We start from the raw sequence: 20594 nt of genomic DNA, 5'->3' as shown, positions 1-20594 counted from the left end.
ATTATAAATGCGAAAGTAACTCTGTTTGTCTGTCTGTTACTCAATCACGCCTTAACTACTGAACCAATTTGCATGAAATTTGGTATAGAGATATTTTGATACCCGAGAAAGGACATAGGATAGGTTTTATCCCGGAAATCCTACGGGAACGGCTTTTTCTTTGAAAACGCGGGCGAAGCCGCGGGCGGAAAGCTAGTAATTAATAAGTTGAATAAAATATAATCTACTGGGGCCGATTTTATACACCAACTAGAGTCTGACGCCGTGTCGCTGAACTTTTCATTATTGCGATGCCGGATCTTCGTAAAAAATTAAGAACGCTTACGGAATCGATTCCTCGAAAAAATATCTAGTGATGCACGTGCTTTGCAAATATTGACATGCTTTAGCGATAACACATTTGTTTGCGCGTAATCCAGATTCCACAATCCACATGAAGCTTTAATACGTCAATATTATGTTAGCATTTTACTTGTGATAAGGAAAACATATTTCATTCTATGCACATTTGTCTTTGGAAGTTTGGCTCCGAACGAGGGAAAACCGGAGGCCAAATTGGATGCACGATGTTTTTTGCGATTTCGATAATAGTTGTCTTCCTCAAGGCAATTTGTCCTCTGTGTGTTACGTGATTAGAATGATAATCCCTAAGAGCTATTACGCACTGTCGACCAGTCGCTGGCGACTCAGTCGCCGGCGACTGTGACTTACTATAGTTTAAATAGGGGCTTGCGCACTGAGTCGTCAGTCGTCCAGGAGTAAGTCCAGTCTGGCGACTGGTCGACAGTGCGTAATAGCTCTTAGATAGTTATAAGATTGAAAGCCTAATTGTAAAAACAAACACAAAACACTCGAATTTTAAGTGGCATTTATCTTCAATCTCACAAAGCTTGGCATCTTTATGATCCTGTACTTGTAAAAATCTATTTATCAACAACATTTGATATTTTCCTTACCAACCTAGATTTTGAACTACAACAAAAACCACTTCAGTTTTTGTCCATCATCGAAGCAGACTTCCGTCAGTTCTCTGAATACACAATTCACATTGATCTTTTCAATATGAACTTGTGTACTTTAAAGTAATTTTATCTGAGTTCTCGTATGAAAACCGGTCACAACCTCCTTGGCGTTAACCTCACAAGAGCACAAAGTATATCGACGATAAACCGCCAAAATCACAAGGTCCACTTCACGTATCGCTAGACGTTGTTATGAGTCACGATGTATGTGAGTTATAGATAAGTAATAGACAGATAGCTATATGCTATATTGCAGTATAATAAGTATTGGCGTGAAAACTGAAAACATTAACTTTTCGTAATTCATTACCTGCTTTTAAATGCACGAGCGGCGTTTCATAGTGGCTTAAATTTTTAAATGGTAAATTTCCAAACGTCAATGTGACTTTAAATTAGGATAGAATATAGATAATTTAGATTAGATAATCAGTTTTTCAGGTGGATTCAATGATAATATAGGTGTCAAATCTTTACATTATCAGACAGTGGAAACATACATATATGATTTTGTTCCTGAGTCCTTATTTTGAATTGCGAAATATTTTATCGTAAGCTATAGCTTGATGACACAGTTTCATCCATTTCGGTTACTTAAAAATGTTTAAAACAATAAACGGTGAGTCTCCTTAAGGCATTCAGCAATTTTTGAGCCACGTGAACTGTCCTCCGTCTCTTCAACTTGAGAGACTTCTTCAATCAGAACATCCCATTCAAGAAGCATGAATCAAGTCCGCAATCATTTCGTACAGCGATCTGTTAGACGCGGTCTGATCGCAACTATTTCCGTCACCGAATCCAGACGATCGAATTGTAACACGTGATATGCTGAAAAGCGATTTTGTCACGCGTTGTCGCCGCGTATTTTAGTTCCTGATGCAAATCACGGTGCCTATCGTTTGTGGCAATGAAAATTCCTTCAGGTAATTAAAAACACCGTCTCGAGCCCATCGGGTGCCCGATTATCTAGTAATAGGCTACGACGACCGACTTCTGCCGCTAATTAAATTGTCAATAATCAAATGTAGGGTGATTCTATTCTTTAATAATTATTATTGTTACAGTATGTAGTCTAGTTTATATTTATAACAGTTCAAATGGCTGTTTATGGAACCGGCATTTAGCACCTATAAATACCACTGTTTATAAATGGTGCCTATCCATATTTCTCAACATACTTTGAAGTTCAGTGATCAAGCTTATCATTTTCTTTTTAATATTAGTATGAATTTTATAGGGCAAAAATTTACAGGGGACTTTTAACAGATTTCTCTAGTCACATGTTTCTATTGATATACAACTGTTCATTGAAGAATATTGAGCAAATGATTTCCCTGTCGTTTTTATAAATATTTTCTTCAAGGGCAAGTGATTTATAAGCATATGTACCTAAGATCATGGTCATGCTCTGTTATTATATATCTACTAGCTGGCCCGGCGAACTTTGTACCGCCCTGTCAATGAATGTTGTGTTACCTTTTAGCTGAACTAATTTAGGCTTTGATGAACGCAATACAATGATATATTATATGATGATGATGAATGATATGAACTCTTTTCATTCTTTAACTGTTATCGACCACGCCATCGTTTCGTTTCACTTTAGTTATGATAATAATTTTACCATTATCATTGGGCGATCGACGCTGATACAGTGGGTAACCATCGTTGCCTGTGATGGTCTCTGCCATCAATTTTCGTGGATACCTTTTGGTACACTCACTGTCAACCATGCATGGTGATTGGTGGTTGATGGTGTCACACGGTCCATGAATCATATTCGTGATAACAACGTTATGTCGGTCTAGATCGGTTTCAGGATTAGCAATCCCCGCACACTCATATATTTTATCTGCCCGAATCCTTTCGACTAACCAAATTAAAATGTGTGCATGCTGCTAGCCAGATTGTTGTCATTCGATTGAATACATCCATCATTGAATAATCCCAAAGATGTGTTCCATTAATGTAACTCATCAGTGATCGGATTTTTTGCTTGAAAACACTTGTGGTGATGTCGTGCCGATCACTTGATATTTGTCCGGGAAGCAGCAGTTGAATAATTTCCATCCATTTCGGATTACATATAAATGTAATGAATAAATCTGGCCGACCATAATGACGAACATATTATTATGTCATTGCATCTTGCGCATATTCACTTGGGCTACTTGTGTATGTCGCCGGTAAAATAATCAATAGACCAACATTTTCTGCACCTTCTTCTGTGCTAATTGCATCGCATAAATGGATGTAATCTTCAAAACGCAATTTAGCTTGTTTATAGCAATTTGATAGCAATATTGTTGACGCAGTCGACGAAATCGTTACAACAAATAATTGTCAGAATTTTTACATTTTTTTTTGAATTTTTTTAATAATTAATCGAACTAAACTTCTTGGTTAGTTTCCCCACCAAAAATACCTTATTAATTTCTGAAAACACGCGTAAACACAAACATTTGAGGAATTTTTATGTATCTGCTTTTATTGCACTTTTTAATAATTGATTTTAAAATAAATACAAACAATATTTATTCACCCTTTTTAATTTTTTATTATTTTACACATAATACATTTTTGAACGCATGAATGTCAAACATTATTTTCCTTAATTGACAGGATTGACAACTAATGATTGACATGTAAGTACGAAAATCAAAATTTTGGGAAAATATTTATTCGTCTAGTTTTTGTTGTTTTTATGATTTATTCTTCTATTCTGGACGGAGACAAATCCAACGAATCTAAAACCATGAAAATTGGTTCAGCAGAACTCGAGTTATAAGTGTTGGAACATACAGACTTTCTTTTATATATATAGATAATTAGCCAGAATAAGTTAAATAGAATCTACTCATAAGTGATTTTTAGTTTCCAACCATGAAATTTCGTCGATTAAATTTACTTTTTATTGATAACTTTATGAATCGTTCATATCGGATATCTTCTAAGGATTCCTTATCCATGTCCCCTCCGTAAAAAGTTACTAGAAAGCGTGCTCCAGCGTCTTCGATTTCTTCTGGTCATGATGACGAAATTTCATGGTTGGAAACTAAAAATACAGACAATGAAACAGAAAATTTCAGCGACGATAATGAAGAAGCCACCATTAACCAGCCCGGGCCATCAAAGAGAATTAAAAAATGATAGCTGTACAATTTTTAAACAAAATTAAAATTATATGATTTCTGTAAATATTATTATTTCCGTCGCTTGTAACTTTTTACCTTTAAGACTTACAGAATAATCATGTATGAAAAAAATGTAGGTAATTTTGTCTTCTTTGAACCCCTCCTAGACACTTTTGTGATTTAGTAAACAATTGAGAAGTTATTTAAAATATACCTAATTTTAGCACCTTTAATTCAAGATGGCGGCTAGCGCCTGGGTCCGTCAAGGTCGAAAACTTGGATTTTGATTAACCTTTCATACCTAAACAATATCGTTTCAAAACATTTTCTACGCCACCTTTTGTAGAGCATAAATACCTACAGACTGGATTAACAAGAATTTTGTAATAATTATCAACACACAAAGGAAACATGATATTTTTTTGATGTAAATATTACAAGTATAGTGTATTATTATAACTTGTACTGTATGTACTTATTTGTTATAGAGTTTCTTTTTATTTAAAATTTCTGAGATTAATTACATGAGCAAGAGTGGAACTGTATACATAACAAATAATTCTTAATATTAAATTTATACTTGAGAAAAATGTTTTATTCAACATAATAAATAAATGAAAAGTTCCAAACACTATTTATTCGAAGTTTTTATATCCCTATTGTAAATTTTAATGTTTTGTTGTTTTCTTTATTATTTAATTCCCTTTTACACATTAAATAAAGTATGCCTACTAGTTAGTTATATTCATCATTTGAAATGGGATTTAAGAAATAGTTATATGTTTACTAATTGTAAAGAATTAAAATAATTTTTAACAATTAGTAAACAACAAAAAAGACCTCCATGGTATACTGAGAACATTCTGGTAGAACTAGATAAGGTAAACAGATGTTTCTAAGGTCAATGTTTGATGGTTTACAAATCGAGCTATAATATAACGTCAATACGGATTTAATTCTAATGACTAAATTAAACACTACAATAAATCTATTGCCCGGCGTGAAGGACGCTAACAGGTGTTAATGATTGCACTATGTAACAGAATACTCACTGAGTTCGTTTGACGCTGCAGCCGCGGAGTCGCTCATAAATGAACTACTTCTCGATACAGGGCCCCAATGCATCCTTCGGCCTGTATCCTTCGATTCTGTCCGCTCCCCATCATCCGCTTTACACAGATGAAGAGCAAATACGCACCAATATAACACAAAACCGATACGCATCGTGATCTTTCAATGACACTGAACTTACTGTCTAAAATGTTCAAAATAAATTTTCACCACTCTTTGAACCATACACACAATCAACATTCTAACATGCAGTGTTTTTTAATTATGTTTATCAATTTTTCTAAGACCACATCACACGTACAGTTATAAAAAACTACAGCCAGCCTTTATCACAGAAAAAATTATGAGGTCGAATAAATTTGACGTAAACATATTTTATATGGCAACTTTTGTAAACGTCAAACTCAACGATCACAGATAATATAATTAAGCCTGAGTTTGAAATACGTAGATAATAAATAATTTATTAAAAACTCGTGCTACGTATTTTAATCCGTTGCTTTCGCAATCTACTAGGGAAATTTTAGGGAATTGTAGAGAATAATTAAAATATTACAATTTAAAATGGAATCACATAATATGTATTTAAATTCATAGATAATAGAACAAAACAAGGGTAATAAAATTATCTAGATGGGATCAATACATAGTCTGTGACGTCAAGTGACCTGTGACGTTAGTAAAATAATATCAATATGTCAAGGATGTCAAGTGACCTTGCGAGTTTGTAAACAATACGTACGAAATTATTAATAAATTCATTTTAATATACCAATTGAACAATTTGGTGATTTGTTTTTCTTATACCAATTGAGAAATATTTCATTCAAAATGAATATTGATTTTGAGACGATGGCTGTACTGGAAGAGGAATCCCAAAATGTAAGTCACCCATTTTCTTTGTCGATATTTTTGTTTGCGTTACTATTATTGTCGTTTTGGTAAGACGTAGACCAATAGAGGATGTAAATATTTTTATGTAAGTCATAGAAAAAAAGTCGTCCATATGTTCGTATCAATAACTTCCTGGTTTGGAATGTAACATTGTTATTGATAAATAATTTTGTACAATTTCTATTGCACAATAGTTTCGTCATACAAGGTGATGACCAAATTTATTATTGTAGGTATCGTATCGTATAACATAGATTCTACCATGCTAAAGAGTAAAGATGCATTCAAATACATTTGATTAAAAAGAATGTCGTAACAGAAGTGTTTTATGTCATTAATTAATACTTCTTTATTTTTTATTATTAGCTATAATATGTAGTTTAAAGATAAATAGATCCGATTATTAGGAAATAAAGCTAATAATATGATAATAACTTTGTGCTAAGTGAATGCCATTATATTGCAACTGTTCTAATTTCTTTATCTGGTTTTTGATAACAAATTTGATGTATCATGTGTAAATTTTGGTCAATTAATAATAATTATTATAACTCCTCTAAAGTCCTAAAGATTTTATAGATACTTATAAGTAAAAAGGATAATTTTGAATTTAAATAAATAATTATTCATTTATTGCATAAAAACATGGTACATAAAAAGATAATAAGATCAAAATTATAGAACATGTTTTACTATTACTAAATAGCATAATTATTATTAATTCACATTTTTGTTAATGATAATAATGTCCTTGTTAGAGTAGGAAACAGAGTTACAACCTTGAGAATACAAGTTACTACTACAAACTTAATATTTGTAGGTTTATTTTACTATTAACAGCATTTAAATTAAGTATGCTAAAAAGAAAATTTTATTACATTTTTCTATAATATGCCCTTGAGATATGTACGTTTATAGAATAATCATTATATTGTTATAAATTTTGTGATATAATAATTTCTCCACTAGTTGAGTGTCTAAAACCTTTACCAACAATATATTATGTATATTTGAACTTCATTTAATTTAATTTAGACAAACTTATGGCAAATCTTGTTGAAAATATATATGTATGGCACTCGAGGACTGCCGCGGATAAATTTTGTGATATAATAATTTCTCCACTAGTTGAGTGTCTAAAACCTTTACCAACAATATAACGTAACGGCACCAGTCTTGTACAGATTAAGGAAAAAATTGAAGTTTTTTGCAAATTTCTCGTAGGTTTTTTAACTTTATTGGATATTGTTTAGTTATACCTTTAGTTCTATGTTAGTTTAACGTAACCAATGTTAGAAAAAAGATTACAATGCATAAATAATGAAGTTATTTATAAATTAAAAAACCACTTTTTTGCACCAGTGTTGGACAGTGAAAAATCTAATGATGGACACCCAGTTTTGGACAACATCCAGTTATGAACACCCATTTATGGACTGTACCTAATGTCGTTTCTCCTGTTATTTACACTTGGAGAAGACTTATAGTTATCAATAGAATCTTGAAAATGGTGATTGGAATACAATAAATCGGGGATGTATTTATAAAAAATAGTACTTATTAATTATTTTGCATACTTAAAATATTTAAAACAGTCTTAATTTCCATTTTCTAGGCAAAAATTGGAAAATGCATCGTTAAATACGAGTTATGTCCGTTAAGAAACACCAATATGGTTTTTTTTCTCAATAAGTCAGGGATGAAAAATATGACTAAAAAAAGTACTGCCATTCCATCCATTTTGGAACTTCTTCGTCTTCGTCATATCACTCTAGGGGGGTAGATGTTACCCACTTCACGATGTTCCGCCATAGGTATCTCTCTGTTTCCTGGCATTCCGCTACACTCGTGAAGTGAATCGCCAATCTGAATCCGCCAGCAGCCTTAATCTGATCGGTCCATCGATATGGATTCCAAATTGTAGCACGAGGCAAAAAGCTTTTTTTAAACTGTTGTCAAGATGGTGTGGATGAAATTTAAGCGTGTGTGCTATATGGTGGTGGAATTTAGCAGCAGACAATGATCCAAACAGTTCATCAGAGAACTCTCTATGATAGATCCGTTACAATACGCATAAGTATGCGATTTCTCTACGCAGTGATAGAGAATGAAGCCGAGAACGAGTCGCACAGCACATAATGACCCATTGTTCTAAAATATATTCTTCATGTTTAGATAGATATAATGTTGACCCATTAGTGTAATTTTAACAAAAAATATCAATGTCCATTATAGGAACCAAAGCAAATCCAGTCATGGACAATTGTTGTACAATATTGGAACCCTTTGTTTGAAATGGTCGTGATAGGTATATTATTAATCAGAAAGAAAAGACAATACAGAAAAGCGCATGTCATTTTCAACCTTTAAAAAAAGTTTATTTTCGACATATGTCCATAAATGGATATATCCATAGAATTAAATCCAGTTATGAACACTGATGAATTTTATTTAAACAACATAACCTATCATGATACTAAATCGTGTAATATTTCGTACACTTAACTACTATAAATAAAAGTAATATCAAATTTTGCTGACATTAATACAAAAATTCTTATAACCAAAATTGTGTCCTCACTTCCTTAAGGATTTTCTTAGTAAAAACGGATTTCTTCGAAACGAGTCGCAGCAACTAAACATAACGTTCTGCCATCTTCAAACATTTTGGCCAAATAAGATGAAATGTCGTATTTTGATAGCTTATGAACCAAACTTTTATTTTAAGTATTGCCAAATTATATAACGTTAATTTTGGTCTTAATATTTAAATTTAATATTTATTTTGTCCATTACTGGATGCTTGTCCACGACTGGTGCCGTTACCTTATTATGTATATTTGAACTTCATTTAATTTAATTTAGACAAACTTATGGCAAATCTTGTTGAAAATATATATGTATGGCACTCGAGGACTGCCGCGGATAAATTTTGTGATATAATAATTTCTCCACTAGTTGAGTGTCTAAAACCTTTACCAACAATATATTATGTATATTTGAACTTCATTTAATTTAATTTAGACAAACTTATGGCAAATCTTGTTGAAAATATATATGTATGGCACTCGAGGACTGCCGCGGAATGCTATTGCATAGCATCGCATTACTGTGCCGGTTGGAGTGGAAGGTGTTAGGTTTTCTGATTTTTTCGTTTCGGAATTTTTACATTCGGCCGCCGCGATCAAAGTCTGTGAATTAAAAAGCTATGCAATAGCTTAAAAATTCAACTCCTATTAAGCAGTGGGTCACCAGTTAGGCATATAATATTGTCCTATCCGAAATACATAACTTGTTTCAGTTATTGTTAGTAATTAATGTAAACTGCAGACTAGTAGATAGATCTGACCAAAGAAATCTAAATAACAAGACACATAGAAGTGCTATAATGTCATAATTCGTATGAAAACTGCTGTCGCCAAAATCAACACATTCAAACCGAAAGCTAAACAGTTCACACAAGTAAACTATGCCTTTTATTGGACAGCTTGATTTTAGTGAAAACTAACTTAACTATTACATTAAGCTTTTGAATATGTATCCTAACGCACGAATTTACGGTTTATTTTAGAATAACATCCCTAAGTATATGAGACTTTTTGCTCCAATACGAACAAACGTGATAATAAGAATGGTCGACTGTGTCATTCATTGTTATTTCGATTACTATGGTGACACTCGTAATACTTGTAAATAATTTGGAAAATCCAAAAGTGCACGCCTCATAATTTTTTTTTAATAAATATTTATTAATTATTATTTTTGTTTATTTAATAACAATTAAACCACATCGAATCAGACCCTGAAAAATGAAAGGGTTCTATTCCTGAGCATACTCAAGCGTAAGAGAAAAAAAAAGACTCGATTAGTAAAGTATTTCGGTCGCTATCGTGTTAACAAGAAAAAGGATCCGCACATACAGACACACGGACGTCCAAGACAGAACTTTTTTAAACTGTTTTTTAACTAGTTTAAATAACAAAAATGACATCAAAAATATCATGAACGTTAAAAATAGTGTTTTTTCTTAATATGTGTGTGTATGTATTATCTTACAAATGCAATGTATGATACATAAAGACATTTTAAGTTTGAAAAATCAGATGTTTTGCGCGAAGTGACAGTAGTACCCACCTCAACGCTTCGCTTATGAGGCGTGCAATATTCTATAATTTTAAGGAAAAACGGCATTATTTCTAAAAAAAAATATTTTCTGATGAAATATTATTCCTTTATAAGTATAATTACAACTTGTGGAAGAATTTCCGCAATGGGAATTGCTGAAACACACCATGTGTACACTCATACGTCTCCAGAGCAACTGAACAGTGACGAATGCACTGGTGATGTGAAAATCACCTGAGTGGTGACAAGGTCACGCACGCTTACGACTTCTAGTGTCTTGTTATTTAGATTTCTATGGATCTGACGCTATATTTAGTAATTGCAATGTTGATAGTTTTAGACTTGATCACTAGATGGCATTATATTAATATACTAATTTACTTCAGATTCTATAAGTTCATTGTTCATAATATACAATTAGTCTAGTAAGAAAATGCCTTTTTGGTAAACTTTATTTGGGATTCAGGAAGTGTCATTCAAAAGCATAATATGAAGTTCTGCTTGTAAACATTGCTAGTTAAGTTATTGTTATATGTAAGTACTATAAATTATGCAAGTAGTGCGGTAGTTCACAAATAACATTTTTTGTATTACCGTCAAGACATGTAACATCCTAACCTGTGATCCCGGACCCGCTCGCCAAAATGTCGGGATAAATCTAATAAGTACATTATAAAATTCTTGCGTCGCGGTGTTTAAAATTCCTCCGAATCGGCTTGATGAAATATGCATATCAGGTAGGCCTAAGAAACGGACATAAGTTGTATTTTTCATCTCCCTAAATGAGATACGAGTAAGGCAGAAGAATGTTTGCAAAATATTTTTTATTTACATGTATAATATTACTAGCTGTCCGTACAGCGTATGTTGCGTACAAAATTTATTTTAAAAGTTAAAAGTTTTTGTTTCCAATGTTTACAATCTTTCTTGATCTACCGAATAAATAAATAATTCAAATTAAAAAAAAAGCACGATGAATATCTTAAAACCACTGCTTCGAAGTAATTTTTTTTTAATATAATGTGTATAATATTATCATATAATTTCACCTAGAGACTGTTTTGTTTGCGTATTCGCATTGTTTTGACCGATTCTATTTGAAACGAATATGTTTACATAATATAATTGTTGACGTTCCACACAAAATTGTTAAGATAAATGCCTAAATCCACAATGATATGGCTGATATACGCGTGCTTAAAACTGATAACGTATGTTTAAAAAACAATGAATCATTTATTACATAAAAAAAAAACAAATATTCAATGATAAATGCACACAAAATAACAATTCCAATCAACTATTACATTGTAGTTTAACAGCTATGTAAATAAGTGCAATGTTTGCATTGCTATGCATTCAATGGAGAAATGAAAGTAATGTGGTTCTCAAACATTGTTCACACAAAATACGCCCAAAATTTTGCAATGTAACTGGCAACTGCGACATAACTTAGGTAGTTGTTCGCAGCTATGTATGCAGTTGTTACCGAGTGCAACCAGACGATAAGGTCAGTCTGATTCAAAGTGGGGAGAGTACAATACATTGCGACACTACGTTGGCAGCGTACTACTTTGCATTCAGTTTTATTCTTACTTTATGCTTAATGCAACTAAGTTTCGTTTTCCCATAAGCGGTGGCTGTTTCGAAGTCCTTTTTTTTTCGAAAAATAAAACGTAGCGGTCGTTCGCTTTGCGCAGCGGCCAGCGCGTCGCTGTCAGCAGTCAGTGTGTGTCGAGGCAGTCTCTCAGTCGGTCGCGGCGCGGTTCTGATAGACACCGTAAGTTTTCTTTATTTATTTCTAACAAGATTCTTGTGAGAAGTACCTCATTAAATCTAATGGTAAACAAGTTAGCAATTAAGGAATGGTTCTTAGCAGCGTAAATCATGTCAAGTACTATGCATTTAAGGTTAGCCATCAACAGTTACTACGCCGTACAAAATGATAGGTCGACGCGAACGACGCAGTTTGGTTGCCGGTCTTTTGTTGCTAACTGAGTTACACGAGAATTGCGTATTTATTACAATGTTATTCGATTATTTCATTCGTGCATGTATCATTTGTTTGTATACGCTAAAAATTAAGACGTATAAAATATATTTTTTTACTTTTTTATACCTAGGTACTTTAAAATATTTTTGCGTAAATCATCGCAAAGCGCTTTGAGAACTTTATGCGCACTATGCAAGTCACTGATAATAATTCGAACTTGCGGTAGGTCCGATACGGACAATTTATTAACTTATTCATTTATGCTTTATAAATTTACTAGGCTTTTGAATTAATATTTTTTTTTTGCATTCAACGCGAATGAGATAAAAAAAATATACAAAGCATCCTTTGCGTTTATTTATAGTACCTACTACTACATTTTTAATCTTCGAAGGACCAATGCAAAGAATCTAGTTCTATATTTTCGGGCACAAAAATAAAATTCTATTTGTAGGTATCGTGCATTTATCGGGCCTGCGTGCGTCCAGGAATCAGGATGCATATTGATTTGTCCCAACGCATAATATGAATACTAGGTATATACTATTCCAAGGAAATCTAGGTATCATCGGGGGGACTGCGCGCGCCTCTATTTTCAGACAGGTGAAATTAATATTGGTAGGGCTCATTTTCTGAACGGATGCAATTTATGCAAGTATTGTTAAAACGCATTTATTGTAGTGAACTACACAAAAATGCATTAATAACATAGGTATGTTAGTCTATAAGGCAAAACTACTCTGATACAGTACATAATACCTATAATGAGAATTTACGCTGCAACAGAACTGCCTACGCAGTGACGTCACGCTATTTTTCACATGCGCTAACAATAATTAGAATGAGAAAATACCAATTTTTGTATGTAGTCACTAAAAGGTTGCTAAAGGTTACTAAAACACACATTGCTCATCCGCCTAAAAGTGCAGTTATGTATTTAGAACTGCATATGTTTCTTTATTATTGCAATAAAAAATAGGGGACAATTTAAGAGAATGGGTAAAAGCTGACATATTATATAGTTAGGTAGGTATTCTTAGTTTTCTCTTTTCTCTATGTAACGTATAAATAACAGTAATAGATAATGAAATTCAAACACCATGAAGGACTGAGTATAGGATTTCATCTTGGCTGTGTCATTTTGCCAATGCTAATAGAATTAGCCTGTATCTTACTACAAGTATTTTAAAATAACAAGACCTACCTAATTAAAATCATCTGTACAGATTTGGATATCCGATTCATGACTTATAATTTACATATTATATTTTAAGCATCCGCAGATAGACTTGTTCATATATTTTAAGTATAATATCGATACATTTTCAAATTCTACCACTCCTGAGAAGGCGTAAGTAATTATTGTAATTCAATTAAGTAGCATACTCGATTTGTATAAATTGCGTTGCAAAGTTATTGCGACGTAGTTACTTGCGATTAGCAAGCAACGAAGTTCATTGTTCCGTTGATACGAACAATGCCTAAGCAAGGATTCTCTCGTCTCGATATATAATATATTATGCGCCCTCTTCACAATGGGCAGCGTTGGCCCAATAAATGATCGTCGATTTTTGTCGCCATTACGGTGAATATGAATAAACATCTATAACGACGTCTGATCATAGTTAGGCCCTCTACACTATCGTGATTGCCTCTACTCGCCCAGCGCTGCCCATTATGAAGATATTGATGATTTTACGACTTTCATATGAGTTCATACAACATTGTTTACGTGTGTCAATGCTTTTGTCAGCGCTGCGTTGAATATAGATCGTGGTATTTGTGGAAATGGAGATTTCGAGAAGGATTAGTCAATGTGCGTCTGTAACGCCATTACTCCATGGGGAGTTGAAGTAATTATTATATTATGTTCAAATTTTATTACAATAATACCTTATTCATCATTATAATTGGAACAAAATTTACTTAGGTACATATATTTACGATTTATAATTACGTTCAATTGAAATCAAAGAAAATTTTTCAATGTTCAATTTAATGATCATAATACAAATTTTAATAAAATGAACTACCCAAGGAATACAATGATTCGATTCATCAACATTATATGGGAATAATTTATACAATTTATACGTAGGTATTCTTAAATTTGAGAAACTATAGTCATCCTTAAGTATAAGTATATCAATATTCCTGTTGTTATGTTGTGCGCTCAGAAATTTTCCTGTAAGACCATTATCATGCAAGTAAACATTGAGTGTACTCAATGGAAATGATAAGGACTGCCTTTAGGTCGAGTTTTTATAACACTCTATAGTGAATAGTGATCCGCATAAAAACTGCGTGTGCGCAAATATCTAGAAATTGCGCAGTTTCTCAGTAGGTAGGTCAGTAGGCTCAGTAGGATTTTTTAAACGTGATTGAGGTTGGGATACCATTAAGGTCATATGTTAAGAGAATTGTTATTCTAAAATTATTATACTATATTGTAGTTTGTAGTTATGAAAGAAATGTAGCTCAAGCTATTTTCTGATAAGTATAGGAATTAATTGAGGCGAATCAGTACATTTTGTATACAATTAAGGATGTTGAAAACAATTACCTACCTATCTAGTCAATTACAAACTTCCGTAAAAGTACATGGATACTTAGAAATTAAGTAGGTTTTAGATGAGTTTAAGTTTCAGTAACTTTTTATCTTTGTTTTTAACAACATAACATTACAATCGGCATACTTACCTATTTATTATTTATTGATAAAACTTATTGTTACTGCAATAATGTAATAAAAAAAGGAAGACATCAGTTATAAATAAAAATAAATCTACAATAAAAAAAAAATAAAAAAATCTATCCAACTGAGTTACTTAATAGTTAATACTTAATATGTTAATATTAACATTATCATAAATGTTAATCTAATGTTCGTGAAATTAGATGCCTATTGTATTCATTTAAATGATAATAACTGAATTACATAACTGTATTATAAGGTAATTTGTGTTCGTGGGTGCGGTCAGTTATTAATTAGGTAACATATGACAATTACTATAATCTCATTAATGCATATTGGACATTTTACATTTTACATTTTACAATACATATGCATATTTCAAACATTCGCGTTTATTCGTATACGATTTGAATCTATTATATATTATATTTACAACGTTAAATATTATAATTTAGCAATGTATGTCGATATGCATCAGCGCCATCTACTCACACCAACAAGTACTAAACAAGTTAGTCGTGCAGGAATCGCTGGGCGGTGCGTACGTGTCGACGGGCGCGTCCGGCGCTGACGGGGGCGAGAGGCGAGAGGGGGGCAAGCGCGGCCGCAGGCCCGGCAGGAAGTCGCAGCTCGACAAGCAAGACATGAAGGCGAAATTGGGTTAGTATGGAAAGACTTTTGTTTTTTTTTTAATAGCGAGGGACTGGAACATGCTTTTATGTTCCCCGACTAGTAAATTCTGGGTGGCTTCAAGAGATGATTGAACGAACATACCGTACGTATGTTGAATCGATCGATCGTACGTACGTTCGATTGAATGTAGTATGTACGTCTTAGGAAAGCACGATCAGTTCTAAGGTTACAGCTCCTGTAACCTTGTTTTCATCAGGCGAGATCGTCGTTAGCGATGCCTTATAAAAAAAAGATTAATGTATGTTAAAATGTATAGATCATTGTCGATGCTTCAAGGTAAAGTTCTGTGCTTTGTACAATGCAAATCAGTTCTGCTTTTTATGTGTTTATCTGAGATCTAACTCATGATATTATCTCGGCTACAACGCATACAATAGAGGCGCTCTGTTACTAGATATTTAAAGGAACTAATAAATAATTTATTATGAAGAAATCTCAGTTACAACTGCATTATATTAAGTAGAATGAATAGTGTACAGATTTGTTGTAAGATTTGAGTTGGATTTAGATTTGCATAAAAAAATTTAAGGATTAGGATATGAAGTTTAGGAATATTAAATTCTCTTAAAACGAAATCTTATTGCACGCCTCATAAGCGAAGCGTTGAGGTGGGTACTACTGTCACTTCGCGCAAAACATCTGATTTTTCAAACTTAAAATGTCTTTATGTATCATACATTGCACTTGTAAGATAATACATACACACACATATTAAGAAAAAACACTATTTTTAACGTTCACGATATTTTTGATGTCATTTTTGTTATTTAAACTAGTTAAAAAACAGTTTAAAAAAGTTCTGTCTTGGACGTCCGTGTGTCTGTATGTGCGGATCCTTTTTCTTGTTAACACGATAGCGACCGAAATACTTTACTAATCGAGTCTTTTTTTTTCTCTTACGCTTGAGTATGCTCAGGAATAGAACCCTTTCATTTTTCAGGGTCTGATTCGATGTGGTTTAATTGTTATTAAATAAACAAAAATAATAATTAATAAATATTTATTAAAAAAAATTATGAGGCGTGCACTTTTGGATTTTCCAAATTATTTTCAAATTATTTACACTTACTGACTAATAAGTAATAAATAGCATAAACATAAAATATTAAAAAAGTGGGTAGTTTGACATGACGTTACACACGATTCCAGAACGCAGCCGTCAGTCGGCGCGCGAATGCCGTGCGCGCAAGAAGCTCCGCTACCAATATCTGGAGGAGCTGGTCGCCGACCGCGAGAGATCTGTGCTCGCGCTGAGGAAGGAGTTGGATAAGGTATTTTTAATTTAAATTATTAAATAAATACGCGGTTTCACGCGCAGTACTCCACTCCTGTTGGTCTTAGCGTGATGATTAGTGTTGCCGAACTATCGATAGTTTGACTATCGATAGTTGACCTTGAAAATAAGTCAGAATATCGATAGCACTATCGATAGTATCGATATTATCGATACTATCGATACTATCGATAGCGTTAATCATGGAATACTATTGATGAACTGCAATAGTATCGATAAAATCGATAGTATTGACTGCCAATAGTTGCTATACTATCGATACTGTCGATAGTATCGATACTATTGCTACTGAATATTGCAACTACAATCGATACTATCGATAGTACTGATACTATCGATAGTTTTGAGCTATCGATAGTAGTAAATTGTGCAATAGTATTGTTCACGATTTCTTGGTATAATGGGTCAGTCAATGGGCTTATTGGATTACGAATTAACGAACTAAAAAAAATGGATTGTACAAAGCGCCAATAGATAACTTGAAAAGTATTATAACCAAACATCTAGTTCTCTGTCATCCACTATAATATTATTGATAAAGCAATACTATCGAGAAAAAGGTCACTATCGATGGGACGATATTATCGATAGTATCGACACTATCGATAGTATCGATAGTTCGTTCGATATTGAGCTTCGATAGTATCGACACTATCGATAGTATCGATAGTTCGTTCGATATTGAGCTTCGATAGTATCGATACTATCGATGGTATTGCTATGTGTCGATAGTATTAACGCTTATAGGACTATCGATACTATCGATAGTATCGACACTATCGATAGTATCGATAGTGCTATCGATACTATTGCTTTTCCCCAACTATCGATAGTTAATCGATAGACTATCGATAGTGGACTATCGAGCGGCAACACTAGTGATGATATGTAGCCTATAGCCTTCCTCGATGAATAGGCTATCTAACACCGAAATAATTTTTCAAATCGGACCAGTAGTTCCCGAGATTAGCGCGTTCAATAATCACATCTTTCGGAATAAGGAAGTTTTCATCGAGTCTCTTCTTAGTCTCGTTAATAGAGTTTAATTTTGACTGTATTCCTTGATTAATGATGAATATGATACGTTATTGTGTTTACTGTTTTGCCGTTACAGTCCTGTGGTGAACTTGCGGCTTGTTCTAATGACTTATGACTAATTAATCATTTCGATCAGACCACATTTGCGTTCAATAAACTGCTATTGCGTTATATTTCAATTAAGAGTAACTAGATATTGATTCTTGAAATCAGACATTTCATTTTTCTATGGCATTGTGAAAGTGATAATTTCGCACAATAGGCATGACGAAAGATTTTGAAATCCTCTTCCATAATGTGTGTATACGTTTACTATACAAGAAAAACCCTATATTTCGGTAATATACTTAAATTTAACAAAGATAAAAGCCATTTTTCAAAAAATATTTATTATCTGTGCCAAAACAGCTCGCAGGTGTCATGGCGTAGGCGTGACGTCAAACTTTGGTAAATACGTAATTATTTGTACGCATTGCGAAGAAAATTAAAAAAGTCTTTATTTAATATGTGTTACAGAAACGAATTTCAAAGTTTATGAGTGGTGTGCAGTATTGCAGTATGAGTCCACATAAAAATAATGCTGAAAAATGTGTTAGTAATTATTTCAAGCGAGAAATAATAAGAAATGATTGTATAAAGTTGGTGCGGAGAACCCCGAACCACGTATTCGTGAATTCGCAATTGTATTTCTGTTCTGAGTCGATAAAGCATACGTGAAACAATAGAAAATAAATAAAAATGCGTATTCTCAACATATTCATAGCAACAAAACACATCTGACGCGAGTTGTTTACTTAAGCGTGACGTCACGCGTGTTTTAGTCAAAATGGCTAACTGCAGAATTTCAATGTTTTATTTTATTGATAATCTCATCAATCTTAATGGTTTTAAGATTTCTAAGTCACTATATTGAATTTATTTATTGTACATTTTCCCTTAAAAACACTAATACGATCATTTATGGATACTGTCGTCATGCCTATTGTTCTTGTCAACTACCCACGAGGTTATGTCGATGTTGGCAACGATCAGACATAATGGTGTGACGTCATAGTTACACGTTAAGTGTAATATGACGTCACCAAATGACATAGTCGCCAGGTGCGCTTCCGTTGTCTACTGCAAATTGCAATGTTATCTTTATCGCAATCGTACAAAGCATGTAATAACAAAAAATATGAAAATTTATGAATTTCAAAACGTTTAACAAAGTGGATGTTAAAAATAAAACATATATTATTTTTTAATTCACAGTATTTTTTTATATTTTCAGTATTACAAATGGAACTTAGAGTTGGACCAAGGGCGCATGCCTGAAGGTATAGAAGCATTGCTTCAAGAGATTGGTGTTTTGAAGCAAGAATAAATGAAACCTTACTAATGGATTGATTACTCTTTTTAGTTTTTAAGTTTTTTTTTTGTTCGAGTATTCGTTTTTTTTGCTGACAATTACTATTTACATTATACCTTTGTTTGTGTTGAAAATTTTGTATGAAATGTTTATCGAAATGTAATTTTTTTGTTTAATTTCATATTCGTCTTAATATATCTTCCCATTGTATTTATATCAGAGTTTGTTATAACATATTATATTACCATATATTTTTGAAATGTTAAATTTAATAATAGGTATATGTATTATTAATTATTATTATAATCTAGCTATAAGGTGTTAAGGATTGTACATATATTGAATATGGCGACTCTAAACATGGTAATAGATTTAGTTATTTTAAGAGCTTTCGGCTCGATATTTAATAAGTTGTTTATGAATATTATAGTATTTTTACCTTTTAGTGAAGGTTTTGTATTATATAAAAAAAACGTAGAAATAGGATATACGTCATTAAAAATGACATAGCTACTCGTCAAGTAAGTGATACAATGGTAGTTTTTTAAACAAGCGATTGTATTTAGAGGTGATTAGGCCTTGAACATTAGTTTTAAGAACAAAAATAGTAGTAGTAGAAGTAGTAACATAGTATAAAGAGAACAAGTAGGTTATCTTCGAACAAAGGTACATCGCGCCGTTTGTACGCAAGCTTGACGCACGCACACAACGCCGCTCGGTTTCTTCCCATGGACCGGTCTCGTGAGGGGCGCGCCATTGCTGTGACTCACAGCACCGTTTAAAAGCATTGTACATGATATCAATAGAAAAACGACTGATTAATCAGATATCTGATTTTCACAAAAAAGTTATAGATATTTTTGCACACCAAAAAGAACGACGTATGCATTTCCTTTATAAGTAATTTTTTTAATAAATTGTACTGCTTTACACCATGTATTTTCAGTGTTTTATTTCAAGTGAACACCCATAAAATTTTGTCACGAGCCACCTCTGGCTGTGAACGGTCGGTGTTTGTTTATACAATTATTTAAAACTAGCGGTCCGCCTCGGCTTCGCCCGTGGTACATATTTACGTTTTCTCTACATAAGAACCATCCTCGTACTTCAAGGAATATAATAAAAAAAGAATTATCGAACTCGGTCCACCCGTTCTCGAGTTATGCGCTTACCAACACATTTTGCGATTCATTTTTATATTATAGATATCAATGTGACAAGTGACAACCCTACGCCTCGCGAATTTAGGTACCGTGCGCTCCTATATGCCGGGAGTCTGCCTACTTG

The 20594-nt window shown here is 33.0% G+C and overlaps 2 protein-coding genes across 3 annotated transcripts in view; one reads left to right on the top strand and one right to left on the bottom strand.

Moving 5' to 3' along the window:
* Stim (stromal interaction molecule) overlaps positions 1-5579 on the bottom strand; it is a 37925-nt gene extending 32346 nt beyond the window's left edge. For both annotated transcript variants that reach the window (XM_089711502.1, XM_089711503.1), the window contains exon 1: positions 5206-5579. In XM_089711502.1, coding sequence (XP_089567628.1) covers positions 5206-5377 — 172 coding nt within the window. In that variant the 5' untranslated portion in view covers positions 5378-5579. The remainder of the gene's footprint in view (positions 1-5205) is intronic.
* Positions 5580-5933: 354 nt separating this feature from the next.
* REPTOR-BP (REPTOR-binding partner) lies at positions 5934-20246 on the top strand. The gene is made up of 4 exons (XM_089711525.1): positions 5934-6106; positions 15456-15591; positions 16774-16895; positions 19230-20246. Exons 1-4 carry the CDS (start codon positions 6056-6058, stop codon positions 19320-19322), a joined length of 402 nt encoding a protein of 133 aa, XP_089567651.1. The 5' UTR covers positions 5934-6055; the 3' UTR covers positions 19323-20246.
* The last annotated feature ends 348 nt before the right edge of the window (positions 20247-20594 follow it).

The sequence above is a fragment of the Colias philodice genome, chromosome 26 (genome assembly GCF_061535455.1).
Source record: "Colias philodice isolate Cphi_HAF_F1 chromosome 26, ilColPhil1 Martin Lab GWU primary, whole genome shotgun sequence".
Classification (NCBI taxonomy): Eukaryota; Metazoa; Arthropoda; class Insecta; order Lepidoptera; family Pieridae; genus Colias; species Colias philodice.
Note: the sequence above shows the minus strand (reverse complement) of the source record. Positions and strands in the feature narration are given on the sequence as shown.